The 19,901-nt window shown below is 55.9% G+C and overlaps 1 protein-coding gene across 1 annotated transcript in view; it reads right to left on the bottom strand.

Moving 5' to 3' along the window:
• The window catches only part of LOC147736663 (glutathione S-transferase P 1-like), a 42,140-nt gene that overhangs the window by 6,924 nt on the left and 15,315 nt on the right, over positions 1–19,901 (bottom strand). The window contains exon 4 of the mRNA XM_086953422.1: positions 5,430–5,517. Within this exon, the coding sequence (XP_086809548.1) occupies positions 5,430–5,517 (88 nt within the window). The remainder of the gene's footprint in view (positions 1–5,429; positions 5,518–19,901) is intronic.

The raw sequence follows: 19,901 nt of genomic DNA on the forward strand, positions 1-19,901 counted from the left end.
ATGACCTGATGGAGGTGTTTCCACACTGACATGGACCTTGCATGCACGTTCACAGGCTTTCCACACTCCCCACCAGATATGGACCTTACATGCACGTTCACGGGCGCTTTCCACACTCCCCACCAGACATGGACCTTAAATGCACGTTGTTAGACCTGGCACTATTGGCATGGATCTCCCTCCCATTTTTTGCTTCTGTCTCCCCTGTGTTTTTCTGGTTTTAGATGCTCTGGGCGCTGTGCCACTGCCATTCAGTGCCACAGCGCAAAAGCTCCCTATTGTAAATTGACTGTATGAATGTTTATAATCCTAATTGACCCAAGGAACAGGATAGGAAAGTCGAATTTAGTATGCCTGAGCTCCAAATATTAAAGTGCATCTTTTAGTGACGATTATTTTTATATTCTAGGTTTAAAACTACCACTTCTGGGAAGTAGGTATTTTCTTGCCTAAGACTTCCAGTGTGCTCTGCTGTTATGTGTATTGGCTGTCTGGTTTTGGAGGGTCAGGACAGGCTGAGCCCGACCTGGATTGAAACGAGAGATCTGCAGTTGGAGTATGGGGAGGGGTGACTGATCTGAGCAGGGCTGTGCCTGGCAAGGTGAATGATGGCTCCACCTCCCACCGTGCGTCAGAAGGCCCCGCTTCCTGAAAGGCAGGATGCAGCCTGGTAACCAAAGTCCTCCTGGACGACACCAAACTGGTTCTGGCTGGGTTCAGTGATTTGTGACTTTTTGAAAACAAAGACTTTTGGGGTAGAAAGTTCTGTGCTGTAACCCCTACAGGGTGCGTTACTTCTGGATGTCAAGACGAACCTCTGTCCATGTTGAAACTTTCATCCTTCTTGCTGAAGCAACTACCCAAGGGCCTGATTTGAGCTTGCCTACTGCCAAGTCTCAGGGACATTAGACTTCACCCATCAGGATTCTAATTCCAGAGCTTCTAGTTCTACTGCAGGAAGCGCAGGCTGAGTCATTGAGCCGCTATTGTGGGCCACCACAGCTGAGGAGCTGTTGCCGCGGAGAGCCCGCATACGCCTGTTAGGAAAGTCATTGCATCCCTATCGCGGGCCACTGCAGCTGAGGAGCTGTGCCGCTGAGTGCCCGCACTAGTCACCACTTTGAGGATCTTGTGATCACCTGTGTGTGCCGCCGGGTGCCCATCATTAAGCACCGTCCCAGGATTATCGTGAGTGCACGCTGCCGACCGCTACAGCTGGGAGCTGTGGCTGCTGCGATTCCACCTGTCATCCCCGCGGCTCCCTTGTGAGGCTGCGTGCCGTGCCCCTTTAAATCTCAGGTACATTGTGCATCACCGGGTTGCGTGGACCCCGGCCTCAAACTAAGTTCGTTCCACACGCTTTGAGTGCCTTTATTGCTTTTGAAGTTAATCTGTAATTATGTGCATTGTGGTTTCTGGAGCGCTTTTAAGCACTGTGTTCAGTCTATATAAAGAACTATTTTTCTATTACTACGAGGTGTTCGTTTGTAGAGTCCTTCCTGCATTTGTGTATGGTCATAAATGCTTCACACACTGCCTCCGAGATGTCTGTCTGCTCATGCTACTTTACCACAGGGTTGAGCAGGGGTTATCAAAGGGTGTAGCCCCCTTACTGTGACTTAAGGATTCCTATTTAGACCTCAGTGCCCGCCGCTGCCAACTAGAGATCGCTACTTCTAACAAACGTTCCCAGGCTCTTTCCACTCCCCACCAGATATGGACCTTACATGCACGTTCACAGGCTCATTCCCACACTCCCTACACCCCCCCCCCCCCATGTGAGTGACTGCTGCAAGGATAGTGAGGGCGCCCTCCAACTCACCCAGTCTTGACCAGCAGGGTTCAGTTAATTCCCTGGGTAAAAAGTGCAGTCTACATCCTGCTGCGACTGCCTGCCTTCTCTCCTTGTGAGCCTGTCCCCTGATCCGTCAGCAGCGACAAGGAGGGTGAACGGAAGGCACCCTGGCACAGCCCCAGCACAGGCCGCAAGAACGGCTCGACTCATGCCAGGTTTAGCTGGGGTCCCCACAGCCCTTGTAGGCATTATATAGATTGACAGCTCCCTGCACTGAGCAGGAGGGCTCTGGTGCTGCAGCGCCCCCCTCCTCCCAGCCACAGACTGGCACCTCCTATGGCTGAATTAGTGCGGTGGCCATCCTGACGGACACTGGGCATCAGGTCCAAGAGTCCTGTGAGGGGCTCGTGTCCAGCGAGCAGCAGGGGGCAGATCTGGAGTCTCACCAGGAGGGCAGGCAAGAGGAGGACTCCGAAGCCAAGACCGTGGCCACCCCAGGACCCGTGGGTGGAAGCCAGCTCTCCGCTGTCAGAAGCGGCCGAGGGCTGGACTGGTTACCATCCGGTCCCACTGCAGCCCCGCGGTCAGTACTGGTCAGACTGACGTGTGCTCTGTAACATTTACCAAACATTCAATGTTTTGGAGTCTCTCCCTCGCAAGCTGCGCCTTAAGATTCGAAAAGCCACAGTAGTGAAATGCAGGTGTGTGTGTCACATTCCCGTTCACAACTGCATGTGCAGGCAGTTTAAACACTCAAAAGTGAGAGTTCACCGGCCAATATTGAAAATATCAAAAAAGTGTAGTGTGTAATTAACAGGCTATCTGAGTTAGCGCAACCCTGGCTGCTTTCTGCTCACAAATGCACCCAACGAAGAAGAAAGTCAAGTAAACATGTGCACCCATGAACGCATTTAATAAGCTCTTGTTTGTGTCCCAAAGCTGGATTTCTCTGGTGAGCAGCAGAGAGCAGGCACACGAGAGGAGGTCTATTAAATCCCATTACAAGCAGGGCAGAGACCCTCGCCCTTTCATCGTGGGGCAGAGACCCACGCCAATCCCTTGTGGGGCAGAGACCAGTGCAGCAGGGACCCTTCAGGGAACAAACCATAGATTCTTGCAGTTTTACCTTCTTACCGTGAGCTTGCCCATCGCATCAGAGCACTTCCCAGGAGCACCAGTTCCAATACACATAATCTGTTTATAGGTAGAGCCTAGCGCAGCGCGCATGCGCTGCTCTAGGGGAGGGCCTCTTGAAATCACTCCAGACTTCCAAGTGACTTCTACAGTGTGGGTCGGACTCCTCCCACACATCACATTGGCTTTTGCATGTGGCTTTCAAAAAAGAAAGCACGCAAATGGCCAAAAGCGGGGATATGTCCCGCCTTTTCTGAAAACGTTCACTCCCATGGCCTATGGGTCTCAGGAGCGAGCGGAGCCAGCAGCGGCACGCAGTGTGCCAGCTGCATTCCAGGATTGGGTTACTAATTAACCCAGCGAGGTCGCTTACACTTTCGCGACTGCTTCTTTTAATACAAGAGCCTAATTTATAAGATGCCACATACACTAGCTTTCTGATAGGGCTATTACAACTAGGAGGATTGGTTTGTTTTAGAAATAGTATGGGGTCTAATGCTATTGCGCAGCACAATAATAAGCAGACACTATGAAGTGGCGAGTGCCGAGGAGGAGTCATGCCGCTCCACCCACACCATCCCACACCATCCCACTTGATTCCAACAGGGCATTTTCCTGCCATTTTGCTAGTGAGACTGAAGGATTCTGTTAAAGCTACGAGCCTCGTTATGGTGACTTGAAGGGGCAGCCAATAAGCACCTCGCTTCATACAGGCCTCATCCAATTGTAGCGCACTTTGCTGCAGGGTGAGCTTTACCCTCTGACAGTGAAGGTGGGCTCCATTTGTCTGGCTTAGCTGGTCACCTGACAGCAAAGCCTCCTCCACCTGCTGCAGCTCCAAGCCCAGGGAACTGTCCTGGACTAATCGGGGCCAGCCAGGCAAGAACCAGGGGGCCAGCCAGGCAAGAACCAGGGGGCCAGCCAGGCAAGAACCAGGGGGCCAGCCAGGCAAGAACCAGGCGGCCAGAGTTCCTGGAGGAACCATCTGTGCTGACCAAAGATCAGCTTAACAGTGAGCTGCTGGCCGGGGACCAGCACTAGGACGTATATGTACCGCTCTACCACAAGCACCTAACTGTGTGCAACAAAGGCAAGAGTCGTGACTTCTCCAGCAACAAGGAGAGGGAGGCCACGCCAGCCCAGGGCAGGCCTAAAGTGAGCGCCTTTTAACAGGAGTGCATATGTTCCCAGGGGGTTGTTGTGGGCTCCGGGGAGTAGCACAAAGTAGTCCCGACGATGTGTGAAAGGGAATGGAGTCTTTAAATAAGATTACACCTTTAGGCAAGTGTACAAGGCCAGAATGGCTGCCTGTGTCCGTATGGTTATCCTGGGGTTGAAAAGGGTGATCAGCTACACAGCATTGGGCGTTGCTGCTGGGTTTAACAGTATTAAATAAATGCATGGTTTGTGGTGCAGCTCCAGCCATCAAAACTCCCAGAGGGCGTGCTAATCAACCCAGCGCAGGTGAACCTTTTACTGCACAGTGCAGAACGCAAGGATTTTCCCGACTTTTGGTTCTTGGCTAGCCGAACGCAAGGCTTTGGATGTGTGCAGCTGCCCACTAGCCCAGCTGTTGCGCTTGTTGGTTTGCTCTGCTCTCGTCCAATTCCCTCTCTGCTACACTGACAGGCTGAGTTTTGTTGCCAAGGATTCCTTCTGACTCCTCGCCTCTCCACGGTCCTCTTCCCCATCTACCCAATTATTTTCTTCCCTCTCTCTCCTCAGCCTCTCGTTCTCCTGACCCATTCTTCTGTCCCACTCTATCATTACCCCAGGTTCTGCTCTTACTCATGCCAACCCTCAAACCCCAAACTATCTATCATCAATCCTCCTTTCTACTGACTCCACCCTCTCCCTATCAGCTTCTCTTCTCTCTTCCACCTACTCGCCTTTTCTCCTTTGTGTCCACTCCCTTCCCCTACTGTCTACACGTACTGTCATCCACTGTGCACCCCGTATTACCTCCATTATCCATCCCTCTTCTCTTCCCTCACTCCTGCATCTCTCCCCTTCACCTTTACCTCCCTCCCTGTCTCTCTCCCTCCCTCCCATACCTCTCTCATCCTCCCACCCCTACCTCACACTTGACGTTCTCTCCTTCCTGCTACCACTCCATGCCTCCTCCTTCCGTCACCTCTGTCCTCTCAGCCATCTTCTATCCTATCTCCCTTGGACCTACCACCCCCTTTCCCAAATTCCTCTCTCCCCTCACCCCCCCTTTCTGTTCCCATTTTCCTCTGTCCCTCTTCCCCTTCTCCGCCACAGGCCTCGGTCCGCCTCTGCCTCTCCCCCCCCCGCCTCCCTCCCCTCCCTGCCTCCCTCTTCCGCCCCCCTCCCTCCCGCCTCTGCCTCCCTCCCCCGCCTCCCACACAATACCAGGATCAAACACGGCAGTGATCCTTAGCAAGGAGCAGCCTTTCAAAGACACTTCCTGTGCTAACGCCCCCCTCGTCCCCCCCCCCAACCAGGTTAGGTGTCCCCTCTCCCAGCCCCCGCTCACCGTGGTTCCGGGCCAGGTAGCGCAGGATGGCGTTGGACTGGTACAGCTCAAAGTCTCCATCTTTAAAGCCCGGCAGCTGCCCAAACACCTGTGATGGGGAAGGACAGGGGGTGAAATGAACAAGCACCTAGAAATCCAGGACAGAATATCTGCCCTCCATTTCCATCCCAAACCAACAACATTCCCTGGCCTGCTCATTCTACCACCCTCCCCCCACTAGGACTGCTCCCACTCCACTAGAAAGACTGTCCCTTCAGTGCCCCCCCCCCCCTCTGCCCAACAGAATAGCAGCTCACCAGCCTCCCTCCACTAGGAACACTGACCCCCTCGACTGGTCCACTGCCTCCTGCTCCGAGGCTTCCAGGGACACCACAGTCTCAGATTCTGCCATGGCTCCTGAAGTGTGGGGCTTCCTGCCACAACCCCCCCCCCCCCCAATAGATTTGGGTTTAATTCATCATGTTGTTGCTCACCACCCCAGTTTGGACCCAGCCATATGGAAATCAGTCTCGACCCTATTCCTCAAGGGACAGTCCAGCGCTGACTCCCTGGACCAGAAACAAGCATCAGAGGACCGTTTCTGGCGGAGTCTCCCAGGGGTGGGGGGCGGGGAGGGGGGGGGGAAGAGCGAATGTGCCACAGGGGCTCTTGGGGCCCAGTCTGAGCCAGATGTCAGGCACTCAACACCCATTAGACTCATCTGGCTTCAGGCCCCCGTGTGTTTCAAAGCATTTGTAAAGCGCACTACTTACCCATGAGGGTCGAGGCGCTAAGGGGTGGGGAGTGCTGCCACTGTTTGAAAAGCCAGGTCTTGAGTCTTCTGAAGGTCAGTAGGTCTTGGTCTGCCGTAGGAGATGGGGAGGACGTTCCATGTCTTGGCGGTGAGGTGGGAGAACAATCTGCAGCCGGTGGTCACTCTGATGCCGGGGACAGCGGCGAGGGCATGGTTGGAGGAACCGAGCTGGCGGATAGGGGTGTAGAAACAGTCTGCTGTGGAGGTATGCTGGTCCGTGTTGTGGAGAGCCTTGTGTGCGTGGGTGAGGAGCTTGAAGGTAACCCTCTTGTTGATGGGAGCCAGTGGAGGTCTCAGGTGGGGTGTGATGTGGCCACGGCAGGGTATGTCGAGGATCAGAGGTGTTCTGGATGCTTTGGAGGAGTTTGGCCGAGGCTCCTGTGTAGAGGGAGTTTCTGTAGTCCAGTCTACTGCTGACCCTTATTTCTACCAACAAGGGTGCTTAGTCTGAGGGAAAAGTTGCGCTCCACTGGATAATTGGCTAGGTAAGTGGTCTATGTTTTCTGGTGTGATGCTACTAGGAAAGGGGTGACCCTAGCAACCCTTGACAATGTTATGCTACGCATACATCTACAATTTAAGCAACAAGACCTGTGCACACAAAAAAAAAAAAAAAAAAAAAACCAACAAGTAATATGTTGTTAGTATTTTTAGAAGAAAAATGAAGGGCAGTTGGTCGTTGGACATGTTGCTTTTATGGCGCCAGCCGAAACGTGTTTCAATGGAGTGCAATACACTCCAAATCTTCAGGGCTAAATCCTAATGGATAGTGCAGAAAATCCCCCACAACTGGTGATAATTCCGACCCAGTCAGGGTGTTGGTAGATTGTTCGGTGGGTGAAGGCCAGAAGAGTCAAAAGAAGCGGTTTATGAGGTTTTGAAAGGAATAAATCTGTTGGGTGATAGACTATTGCCGTGCCTTTTGACACCATGTTGGAAATGTACAAATTTAAGTCTGTGCAAGAACTGCTTCCCGAATCGGAGCCGTGTTCTGTTCAGTAGTCTCTATGTCTGTCCCGCAGTGAATACTGTGTTCCACTCATGGCGATGGACAGGGTATGTCGAGGATCAGGTGTGCAGAGGCGTTCTGATGTGTTGGAGCAGTTTCAGGAGTTTGGCCGAGGCTCCTGTGTAGAGTGAGTTTCTGTAGTCCAGTCTCCTGCTGACGAGGGCCTGGGTGACCGTCCTTGTTTCGGTGGGGATCCACTTGTAGATCCTGTGGGGCATGTGGAGGGTGTTGAAGGAGGAGAAAGACAGCATGGACCTGCTTCGTCATGGAGGGTTGAGTCAGAGATGACCCCTAGGTTGCGTGCATGGTCGATGGGTGTTGGAGCCGTTCCTAGAGCAGTCGACCCAGGCCGGGGGGGTGGGACCGAGAATATGAGGACCTCCGTCTTGTCTGAGTTCAGCTTCAGTCAGCTGTTTCTCATCCATTCGGCGATGGCCTTCATAGAGGTTGATTTTGGCACTGTCGGGGTCCTTGGTGAGGGAGAGGATAAGTTGGGTGTCACTGGCGTAGGAGAGGATGTGGAGGTCGTGCAGTGGGGCGACGTGGGCAAGCAGTGAAATTTAGATGTTGAACAGTGTTGTGCAGGGGGGGGGGGGGCGCAGAGGAGGCAGCGGCCGGAGCTGAGCAGGCGCTTTAGCGGGAACACTGGTGAGGGGACAGTAAAACGAGCAGTACAGGACAAGATGCAGCTGGAAAGAGTAAAATCACAAAAGGGCAAAATACAGATACAAGGGGCACAGAGCACAAAAGCGCTGGAAGAAGGCAGCTGACTTACAGTGGCGGTGAACTCAGGCAACAGGGGGTAAAGGCACGAGCACACAGGTGTTGCTGTGAGGCGTGGGGAGCGGACTGACCTGCAAGCAGGTCGGGCCGAGACAGCTTCCGGGGCTGGTGACACTCTAATTGCAGCCGCATCCGACTACTTCACAGGTCTTAAAAATACCATTTACTTGTTAATGAGGCTTTTGTTGTGTTTTCACCCCTTCTGAAAGATACTCTGCCTTTGGCTGGAAGAATTAGCCAGTCCCCTTCCCCCCCAAAAAATTTCAGCCCCCCTGAAATTTGGCTCTAGTTGCCCACCAGATGTGCACATCTTGGGCCACTGCGAGTCCATTAAACCTCTAGCGCCTTGCAGTGCCCCACAGCACCCTGGGAGCTTTGGAAGTCACACCCATGCAGTGGTTCTCTTCCTACCCCACCGGGGAGGTGGGGGCCCTAGTTGTGGATACCAAGGACCCCACCTCAGCACCCAAGCGGTGGTTTTCATCCTACCCCACGGGGCAGTATTTACCACGGGGCCCGTGGCACCCACTGCACTCCACATCTGGACCAGCTGCTAACATGTACCTGGACCAGATAAGACTAGACTCACGGGGAGGGGCCCGGAGACCTTCAGGGACAGCTCCTTGAGGAGAGGAGCTATAGAAGAATGACGGGTGAGCATTATATAATGGCGGCTCGAGCATCAGAGCCAGGACTGGGACAGAACCAGAGGAGAGCAATGTGCTGAAGATCACACCGAGCCAGTGAGAGCTGGGACTAGGGCCCACAAGACCTTCAGGGACAGCTCCTTGAAGAGGCGCTATAGAGGGGGAGACCGGTGAGCATTATATAATGGCGGTTCGAGCATCAGAGCCAGGACTGGGACAGAACCAGAGGAGAGCAGTCTGCCGAAGATCAAACCGAGCCAGTGAGAGCCGGGATTAGGGCCCGGAGACCTTCTGCAGGGTTGCCCCGGGCCCACACAGGGGGCCCTCCTAAGAGGGCGGCCCCACTCAGTGCCACAGGATGGTACATGACAAGTCAGGTGTTTGGGATCCTCGAGGGTCCCCTAGGCCGACGTCATTTCCGGCCAGGAGATGGCAGGGGAGAGGTACTTCTACCTCTCCCACCCTCTGAGCTCCCTTTTTTTCTACTGCCCTGATGCAGTTTGAGCGCGCAGGTGGTCTTCGCGTCTTGGAAGTTTCCGCGTGCGTCGTTTGGCAGGGTGAGTTTGGGCGAAGTTGGGCTTTAGGGCCTGTTGCCCCTGTGGTGTTCGGGGCGGATTGGGCATGTGATGGTGTGCGCACGCTGCACATGCAGTTGTTTTGTGGCATTGTGCGCGCAATGTCTGCCCTTTGGTCTCGTGTGGGTGTTGTTGCGGGGCCCCCTTGCGGAGTGGCGTCTGGTTTTGTGGAGAGTGCTACCTTTGTCCCGGGGATAGCTGTGTTGGTAGAGCGGAGGTCGGCTTTTGGGGAGGCTGACGTGTATTCCTGGGAACCCTCCTCAAAACTAATTTCTGCCTTTGTTGCTTTTCTGCACGGATACCATGAGTGGTGCCCTGGGGGTCCGGGAGGGGAGGTGTAGGGAGGGGGCGGTAAGGGGCAGTCTTTCCTGCGTGGTGCCCTGTGGGTCCGGGAGAGGAGGTGTAGGGAGGGGGCGGCAAGGGTAAGGGGCAGTCTTTCCTGCGTGGTGCCCTGCGGGTCCGGGAGAGGTGTAGGGAGGGGGCGGTAAGAGTAAGGGGCAGTCTCCTGCGTGATGGCCTGGGGGTCCGGGAGGGGAGGTGTAGGGAGGAGGCGGTGAGGGTAAGGGGCAGTCTTTCCTGCGTGGTGCCCTGGGGGTCCGGGAGGGGAGGTGTAGGGGGCGGTAAGGGTAAGGGGTCGGCTTTCTGTGTTTGCAACATAAGGGCGTTATGTAGTATTTTTCTCCATCCCTAGTGGGGTTGTCATCGAGTTGCTCATGGACAAGTCCGTTCTTTTCTTTGTGGGTACCAGATCGACTAGTGGCGGCGCTTGTAGAAGTCTGGAAATTCTGCTTTTGAGTGTGGGTGCCTGAACCGGCTCACCTGTCTGTCTCCTATAGACAGGGAGGGTTTCCGGTCGCATTCTGAAGTGCTATGGTATGGTTTACAAGCAGGGGTGTAGCTAGAGCTTGTGGCGCCCGGGGCTAGCCCTCAGATTGCCGCCCGGGGGAGGGGGAGGGGGTTGGGACGGTGGGCACTTTAAATAAATCCCACCACCAGGGGCTTAACAAACACCCCCGCAGCCCCCGCAGTGCGGGGGGCCTCACTCTCTACAGTTAATGAAGGGGGCCCCCAGGGGGGCCGGCCCCCTCAGCTCTTCTGAGGGCTGTGAGAGAGGCCTGCGCTGAAGCAAGCCTCTCTCCCTCTGTGTCTGAAGCAGGTGCAGCCTGCTCCTTCCCCTCACCCCCTCCCTCTGACTAAAGAGAAACAAAGTATCAACATTGTTTCTCTTCAGTCAGAGCCGGAGGCATCCCTGGGACAAGGACGGGCCCCAGAGACAGCAGTCCACTGCTCCTCTGAGGCAGTACAGAGCCCGGCCCCCCCCCTCTCTCCTCTGATAAGCAAAGCCCACCCCACAAGAGAAGAGACAGGGACACGGGTGGGGGCCCCACCCCACAAGAGAAGAGAAGAGACAAGGACAAGGATTGGGTGGGGGCCCGGCCCACCCCACAAGAGAAGAGAAGAGACAGGGACAAGGATGGGGTGGGGGCCCCATCCCACAAGAGAAGAGACAGGGACAGGCCCCCACCGAGAAGAGACAGGGACAAGGATGGGGTGGGCCCCCACCCCCCCCCACCCCACAGGAGAAGAGACAAGGACAAGGATTGGGTGGGGGCCCCATCCCACAAGAGAAGAGAAGAGACAGGGACAAGGATGGGGTGGGGGCCCATCCCACAAGAGAAGAGACAGGGACAGGCCCCACCCGAGAAGAGACAGGGACAAGGATGGGCTGGGGGACCCACCCCACAAGAGAAGAGAAGAGAAGAGACAGGGACAAGGATGGGGTGGGGTGGGGGCCCCACCCCACAAGAGAAGAGAAAAGACAGGGACAAGGATGGGTGGGGGCCCCATCCCACAAGAGAAGAGACAGGGACAGGCCCCACCTGAGAAGAGACAGGGACAAGGATGGGCTGGGGGCCCCACCCCACAAGAGAAGAGAAGAGACAGGGACAAGGATGGGGTGGGGGCCCCACCCCACAAGATAAGAGAAGAGACAGGGACAAGGATGGGGTGGGGGCCCCACCCCACAAGAGAAGAGAAGAGACAGGGACAAGGATGGGGTGGGGGCCCCACCCCACAAGAGAAGAGACAGGGACAAGGATGGGGTGGGGTGGGGGCCTCAGAGAGCAAGAGACAGCACATAGCAGTGCTCGGGACCCTGACAAGGTGTTAGACGGACCGGGAGGGTCGGCCGAGATTACGGGGAGAGGTCTCCAGGGAGAGCCGTCTCCAACGACTGTACAGATAGTAACTTCCCCCCCACAGACAGACACCACACCAGACTGAAGGTTAACGAGATTTTATAGGCAATTCTTAGGTTACGTTGGTATGATACAAGGAGGTCTGGACTCCGGGGTCCCCTCGATTCGAGTCTTTGGTTTAGGAAAGGGGTAGCGGGACAGTCTTAGTTACCATTTGAAAGTGGTGGGGCGTAAAAATTGGGGGATGAGTGTTGCATTGTGAGGGAGCCAGACTGACTTAAGGCGGGTTTGCAGTGGGGTTGAAGAACTTCCCTGTGAGAAAATGTTGAAAAAAGGAGTGGTAAATGGAGTATTTTAAAGCAAATTTGAGCAAGCAAGAAAATCTATTGTGAACATGAAGTCTTGAAATATTAAAATAAGAAAAGAATTGCAAAGAACAAAATGGCATAAAAGTCTACAGAGTCGACTTTATCACCTTTAAACCTGCAGGCACGTAACCTCGCCTTCAATGCGAAAACCAGTGTCTGCATATGTTTTTTTTTAAACTGCATTATACACTTTCAGCACTGTAGCCAGCTCCTCCGATAATCTTATTTTAAGAAAAAATGATCTAACTGTCAGGCGAATTCAAGTGATAATATTTTGGGGAAAATCCAGTAAATCAACCAAAGAAAGAGAAATGAATGTATTGCACAAAGGTTCCGTAGTTATTAATATGGTATGCAGTCAAGCCACTCCATTAAGATAAAAAAGATTACCATTACTTATACATTGTTCAAACTAGGTTCATAAAAGACAATAAAAAGAAGCACATCTCATTTACTAACGCGCACACTTATTTACCTAAATAAATCATCATGATGGTTTCTCATTGTGGGCAATGAAATGCCGGTTCTAAAATTCTATAATTACCGGCGAGCAGCAGTCATGAATCATTTGGGGAGATAAGTGTGCGTCTGATACAAGTGGAAGCTGCAAACGTACACAGAGAGCAACAGAGGTGTGCCCACTCTAGTGCTACCGAGATCCGACCTCGAGATAAACAAAACCGACTCCATCCAAAAGAGAAAACAACATTTAACTGGCACATTGTAATATCACACGTCTTCCTGGTTTTCAGACTAAGCACGCAGGCTGGATTTATTTTTTAATCTATGTACAAGTGACAAATTAACAGTCACGGCCAGCATGACGGGTAGGGTGGAAATGGGGTCATCGTGGGACCATGGGGGGGAGGCGGGAGGGGTTTAATTAAAGAAAATAAAACTTGCCGTCTCGGCCTGCATTACGGGGCAAAGAAATACGCTCAGATATTCGAGGACGGATTATTTATTTTTCAAGTTTGAATATCTGAGGAGAGAGAGTATGTTCGTATACATTTCTGGTAGTACCAGCAGTGGGGATACTAAAGTTACAGACTGCAGGCCAGGTGCTTGGTGGAATTTGTGTAGGCTTGCTTAATGCTACCTTTCCTTTCAGTCACTGTAAAAACGTGAACTTCACTTACTAGTATGAAACCTCTCTCGGAGTGTACTCGATAGATGACGTCTTCCCACCGACGCAGATTACAGCAAGCACCAGGCGGTCCATCCGTAGTAGGCACAAGACAGTCACGACGACGCACGAGTCACATGGTCCACTCTCCTTACCTTCGTGCTAATTATACTTTCACTATCACTAGTTGTTGTGTGGGAGCACTTGTGCGCCACGCGCGGTGACATCACTGCAGTTTACTGAGTTTAGGGAAATGGCCAATCACAAACGACATGGCTGATTATAGCCATATGTGATTGGCCATACTGTGCTGCCCTCAGCCAACACCCACGCGCGGTCCCATCCTGCTGCAGCAGCCAATCCTGGCGTAGCGCTATCAGCACCACTGCGCCAGGATTGGCCTACGAGCAAGAGACTATCTGCCCTAAATGAGCCCGGGGCCCCGGGTCCTGCTATGTGTGTGTGTGCTAGAGAGAGGGGAGGGGGAGGGACGGGCTACACTGTGCGCATGCGCGGGAAAGTCAAAATATTGAAGACTCCGGGTTTTAGCTTGCGCAGTCACTGCCTGCTGCTTGTCTGTGCGCTGCCTGCCTGCCACTCTTTCTGCTGCAGCCCCGCCCCCCACGGCCCACTACCTTATGGATGCCCGATTCAGTCATCAGTCGGGCTGGTACCGGAACGGTCGCGCGCAGTGCTCGGGTGCCTGACAGTTGCGCATTTATTTTAAAATAAGTTAAGATTGATTGGCAGTGCAGGTGCGGTCGTCCATGGCATGGGATAGTGGGGCAACGCCCCAACGCCCCCAATGGACGCACCGCCACTGGGTTGGGACGGTGGGCACTTTAAATAAATCCCACCACCAGGGGCTTAACAAACACCCCCGCAGCCCCCGCAGTGCGGGGGGCCTCACTCTCTACAGTTAATGAAGGGGGCCCCCAGGGGGGCCGGCCCCCTCAGCTCTTCTGAGGGCTGTGAGAGAGGCCTGCGCTGAAGCAAGCCTCTCTCCCTCTGTGTCTGAAGCAGGTGCAGCCTGCTCCTTCCCCTCACCCCCTCCCTCTGACTAAAGAGAAACAAAGTATCAACATTGTTTCTCTTCAGTCAGAGCCGGAGGCATCCCTGGGACAAGGACGGGCCCCAGAGACAGCAGTCCACTGCTCCTCTGAGGCAGTACAGAGCCCGGCCCCCCCCCTCTCTCCTCTGATAAGCAAAGCCCACCCCACAAGAGAAGAGACAGGGACACGGGTGGGGGCCCCACCCCACAAGAGAAGAGAAGAGACAAGGACAAGGATTGGGTGGGGGCCCGGCCCACCCCACAAGAGAAGAGAAGAGACAGGGACAAGGATGGGGTGGGGGCCCCATCCCACAAGAGAAGAGACAGGGACAGGCCCCCACCGAGAAGAGACAGGGACAAGGATGGGGTGGGCCCCCACCCCCCCCCACCCCACAGGAGAAGAGACAAGGACAAGGATTGGGTGGGGGCCCCATCCCACAAGAGAAGAGAAGAGACAGGGACAAGGATGGGGTGGGGGCCCATCCCACAAGAGAAGAGACAGGGACAGGCCCCACCCGAGAAGAGACAGGGACAAGGATGGGCTGGGGGACCCACCCCACAAGAGAAGAGAAGAGAAGAGACAGGGACAAGGATGGGGTGGGGTGGGGGCCCCACCCCACAAGAGAAGAGAAAAGACAGGGACAAGGATGGGTGGGGGCCCCATCCCACAAGAGAAGAGACAGGGACAGGCCCCACCTGAGAAGAGACAGGGACAAGGATGGGCTGGGGGCCCCACCCCACAAGAGAAGAGAAGAGACAGGGACAAGGATGGGGTGGGGGCCCCACCCCACAAGATAAGAGAAGAGACAGGGACAAGGATGGGGTGGGGGCCCCACCCCACAAGAGAAGAGAAGAGACAGGGACAAGGATGGGGTGGGGGCCCCACCCCACAAGAGAAGAGACAGGGACAAGGATGGGGTGGGGTGGGGGCCTCAGAGAGCAAGAGACAGCACATAGCAGTGCTCGGGACCCTGACAAGGTGTTAGACGGACCGGGAGGGTCGGCCGAGATTACGGGGAGAGGTCTCCAGGGAGAGCCGTCTCCAACGACTGTACAGATAGTAACTTCCCCCCCACAGACAGACACCACACCAGACTGAAGGTTAACGAGATTTTATAGGCAATTCTTAGGTTACGTTGGTATGATACAAGGAGGTCTGGACTCCGGGGTCCCCTCGATTCGAGTCTTTGGTTTAGGAAAGGGGTAGCGGGACAGTCTTAGTTACCAGTGAGTTCAAAATAGCTCTCAATCCTCGAGCTTCGGCGTTCTTGATGATCGGGCCGTGGAGGAGCCAAGCAGGTCCCGAGATGGATGAAGGAAGGATGACGGTCCGCGGCGGAGCCTGCAGGTCCCGGTGAAAGATGACGGTTACAACGGTCCGCGGTCACGCCAGCAGATCCGGACGACGATGAAGGATGAAGGTTACGACGGCTGTGGCAGCGCCAACAGGCAGGACGATGGTGCACAGGACAGAGCTACGGCAGCGCCAGTAGTCCGTCCAGGATGAGTTCCTCTTTGCGTCTCTCGACTCCAAGATACAACTGCCTTCCTGCTCTGGAGCTGCCCCAGTTATAGGGCTGGTGTGCTTTGATGTCCGGACCCTCGCACTTGGAGGTCGGGAGGTCCAGGATGAGGGAGTCCAGACACCCAGCAGGGGGGTGGAGCCAGCGCCCGGGGAGGTGATGGGCGAGCGGCACTTGGTGGGGGAGAGCCATCGACACCTCCCTCTCCCATTGAATGGCCAAGTAGCCCGCTCACCTCCTGGGTGGATGGTGGTGCCGGGATGTCTGAGGCCTGGCCAGGCCCAGGGTTGAGGTCGATCGGAGGCCAGGCGGCCACGTGGTGAAGTGTCCAAGATGGCGGCCCGGGCTGGGCGCGTGGGCCGGCAGTGGATCGGGCCCACGAAGTCGACATGCTCGAGGGCAGGGGTCCCTGAAGGGACGGAGGACGTGCAATGGTGGTGTGTGGTGCTTGTGTGACTGGCCTCGGGCCTGGTAGGGCCGGGGGAGAGTGGCTCTTCATGTGGCCTGTCCAACATGCGTCCCCCCCAGCTGAAGGCGGGGAGAGTCACCCATCCTCTTGGGGACTCTCTTCGTCGAGGCGGAAGAATCGTGACAGGCCATCCGCGTTGGCGTGGTCGGACCCAGGCCGGTGTTCGACTGTGAAGTCCATACCCTGCAAGGATATGGACCAGCGTAGCAGCTTGGGGTTTTCCCCCCGCATGTGCATCAGCCACTGCAGGGGTCGGTGGTCGGTCTGCACCCGAAAGTGGGTGCCGAAAAGGTAGGGCCGGAGCTTCTTGAGGGCCCATACCACAGCGAAGGCTTCCCTCTCTATGGTGCTCCAGCGTTGTTCCCGTGGTAGGAGTCTCCGACTGATGAAGGCCACCGGTTGATCAAGGCCCTCGGTGTTTACTTGGGACAGGACCGCCCCAATGCCCTGATCGGAGGCGTCCGTCTGGACGACGAACTCCCGGCTGTAGTCTGGGGCCTGGAGCACAGGCGCGGAACACATGGCGGCCTTCAACTGTTCGAATGCCGCTTGACACTCTGGGGTCCAGTTCACCTTCTTGGGCTGATTTTTTGACGTGAGTTCGGTGAGAGGCCCCACTATGGTACCATAGTCTTTCACGAACCTTCGGTAATAGCCCGTGAGGCCCAGGAAGGCTCGTACCTCGGTTTGGGTAACAGGGGGCTGCCAGTCCTGGATGGCGGCAATTTTCAGCTGTAGAGGGGCCACTAGGCCGCTTCCCACCTGGTGTCCGAGGTAGGTCACAGACCCTTGTCCAATTTGACACTTGCTGGCCTTGATCGTGAGGCCAGCTCGCTGAAGGGCTTGCAGCACTGCTCGGAGGTGGTGGAGGTGCTCGGTCCAATGGTGGCTGTACACAGCGATGTCGTCTAGGTATGCGGCGCTGAACCCTTCGAGCCCCGCCAGGACCTGATTGACGAGCCGTTGGAAAGTCGCTGGTGCATTTTTCATGCCGAAGGGCATGACCGTGAAATGGTAATGGCCATCGGGGGTGGAGAAGGCAGAACGTTCTTGTGCTCGGGGTGTGAGGCCGATCTGCCAATAGCCTGCTGTCAGGTCGAAGATGCTAAGGTAGCGGGCAGCTCCCATTCGGTCGACCAGTTCATCTGCCCGGGGGATGGGATGTGCGTCCGTTCTGGTGACTTCATTCAGGCCCCGGTAGTCGACGCAGAACCGGAGTTCTGGTGTGGTTCCGGGGGCGGCTGCTTTGGGGACCAGTACGACCGGGCTGGCCCATGGGCTGTCTGAGGGCTCGATGACCCCGAGCGTGAGCATCTTAGCCACTTCCGCCTGGATGCAGGCCCGTACCCGATCAGGTACGCGGTAGGCCCGGTGGCGGATAGGAGGGCTGTCTCCGGTGTCCACATCGTGCACACACCAGGAAGTGACACCTGGGGTGAGGGAGAACAGACTGGCGAACCGTGACAGGAGGGCTTGGCACTCTTGGCGTTGTTCTTTGGTGAGGGTCTCCGAGAGTCGGACCCCCTCTACGGAGCCGTCTTGCTCCTGGGTCCGCAGGAGGTCAGGGAGAGGCTCGGAGTCGTCTTCAACCCCATTGTCTGTGGCCATCAGTAGGCTGAGTTCTGTTCGTGCAAAGTGGGGTTTCAGTCTGTTGGTGTGGAGGACTCGGAGGGGGTTCCGGGAGGACTCCATATCGATCAGATAGGTGGCAGGACCCTTGCGCTCGATCACCTTGAAGGGTCCCGTCCATTTGTCTTGGAGAGCGCAGGGCTCCGTGGGGGACATGACCCATACCTGTTGTCCCGGTTCGAATTCAACGGATGAGGCGTTCTGGTCATACCACTTTTTCATGTCCTCTTGACTGGCCTCTAGGTTGGCTTTTGCTAGGTCTCTGAACCGCCGGGACTGGTTGCGGAGGGTGAGGAGGTACCGGAAGACATCTGGAGGGTTCTTGGCCGGAGGCATCTCCCAGCCTTCTTTGATCAGGCTGAGCGGCCCCCGCACTGGGTGCCCATAGAGCAGTTCGAATGGGCTGAAGCCTAGGGATTTCTGGGGGACCTCTCGGTAGGCGAAGAGGAGGCACGGCAGCAGCACATCCCACTGGCGACGGAGGGGCTCTTCCAATCCCCCGATCATTCCTTTCAGCGTGCGGTTGAACCGCTCAACAAGTCCGTTCCCTTGGGGGTGATAGGGGGTCGTGAAGCGGTAGGTGACCCCACACTGTTGCCAGAGAGATTTCATGTACTTAGAGATAAAGTTCGTGCCTCTGTCGCTGACGACTTCTCGGGGGAACCCCACACGGGAGAAGATCCCCATCAGGGCCCGGCCGACCACTGGGGCTGTCACGGTCCGGAGAGGAACAGCCTCAGGGTAGCGGGTGGCGTGGTCCACTAGCACCAGAATGAAGCGATGTCCTTGTTTCGTACGCGGGTCCAGGGGTCCCACAATGTCTATTCCGACCCTCTCAAATGGGGTCGTGACGACTGGAAAAGGTTGCAAGGGGGCCTTTAGTTTGCGGCCGCTCTTCCCACTGGCTTGGCACGTGGGGCAAGATCGGCAATGCTGGTGCACATCGTTCCTCATTTTGGGCCAGAAGAAGTGGGTCACTAGGCGACTGTAGGTTTTATCTTGTCCTAGGTGCCCTGCCAGGGGGACATCGTGGGCCATGTTTAACAGGAAGTCTCTAAAGCAGAGGGGTACTACTAGTACTCGGTTGGCCCCCAGCTCGGCGATTCGTTGCTCACTGTATAACAGATCATTGTCCCAGTAGACCCAATGAGTTCCGGAGGTATCCCCTGCGCTTTGGGCGAGCGCTTGTTGGCGGAGTCCCTCAAGGGAGGGACAGGTCTTCTGTTCCTGGCGAAATTGTTCTTGTGTGGGTCCCCCCTCTTGGGCCCACTGGTCAAGGTTAGCGAGGTCGGAAGGTTGCGTCGGTTCGAGGGGGGTGTCATGGTCGGGGGTTTCGGCTGGGGCGACCGGAGGCGGTGGCGCCGGCCATTCTGGTTCTTCCGGGTGAGGGTTGGCACGGGCGGCCATGGACCGGGTGGTGACGCACGCCCAGTCCGGGACGCCCAGCATCCCCAAGTGTTCTTTTCGCTCCACGGCTGCCCACGGGGAGCTTTCCAGGTCATTACCGAGGAGGCAGTCCACGGGGGCGTCGTCTCGGACCGTCACCTTCAACATGCCGGAGACCCCTCCCCACTCAAAAGGGACGCAGGCCATCCGACACAGACTTTCCGAGTTGTCGGCTGATCGCACAGGGCAGAGAATGTTCGGTAGATATTGTTCTGGGGTCACCAGGTGACAGCGGACGGCTGTCACACTGGCCCCGGTGTCCCGAAGGGCTTCGGCCCGTTGTCCATTGATGCTCACCCATTGGCTGTACTTCTGGGTGTTAGCGGGTAGGGGGACCCGCGGGACCATGTCTCTTCCCCCTAAGCACGCGAGAGTCATGGCGGCTGGCTCCCACTCTGGATATTCTTGCTCGTCTGTTTCTTGCTCCTCGGAGATCTGTTCTTCCCCTAGTGCTGCGGCGGCCACATGGCGGGGTTTTGGACTCTGATACTGCGGGCAGCTTGGGTCGTTTGCATAGTGGCCGACTCGTTGGCATCGGTGACACGTGACGTTTGCTCTGTACCCCGGTCGCGCCGGGGTGCTGCCCCGGTTGGCCGGGGGGGTGGTGCTGGTAACGGGGGTGGCCGGAGTATTGTCTCTTCCTCGTCCTTGGCCCCCTCCTCCTCCTCTGGCTCGGTGGTGACCATGGTTGCTCCTGTTCTGCTCGTAGGACCCATTCCGGCCCACTCTGGTGATCTCCCACCGGTCAGCTTCGGCTGCGAGCTGCCGGGGATCGGTTAACTTGCTGTCGAGGAGGTGCTGGCGGAGTTCAATGAAGCAATTGTTCGACAGATGCTCCCATACCATCAGATTGAA

This window comes from Lissotriton vulgaris, chromosome 1_2, assembly GCF_964263255.1.
Source record: "Lissotriton vulgaris chromosome 1_2, aLisVul1.2, whole genome shotgun sequence".
In the NCBI taxonomy this organism is placed as follows: Eukaryota; Metazoa; Chordata; class Amphibia; order Caudata; family Salamandridae; genus Lissotriton; species Lissotriton vulgaris.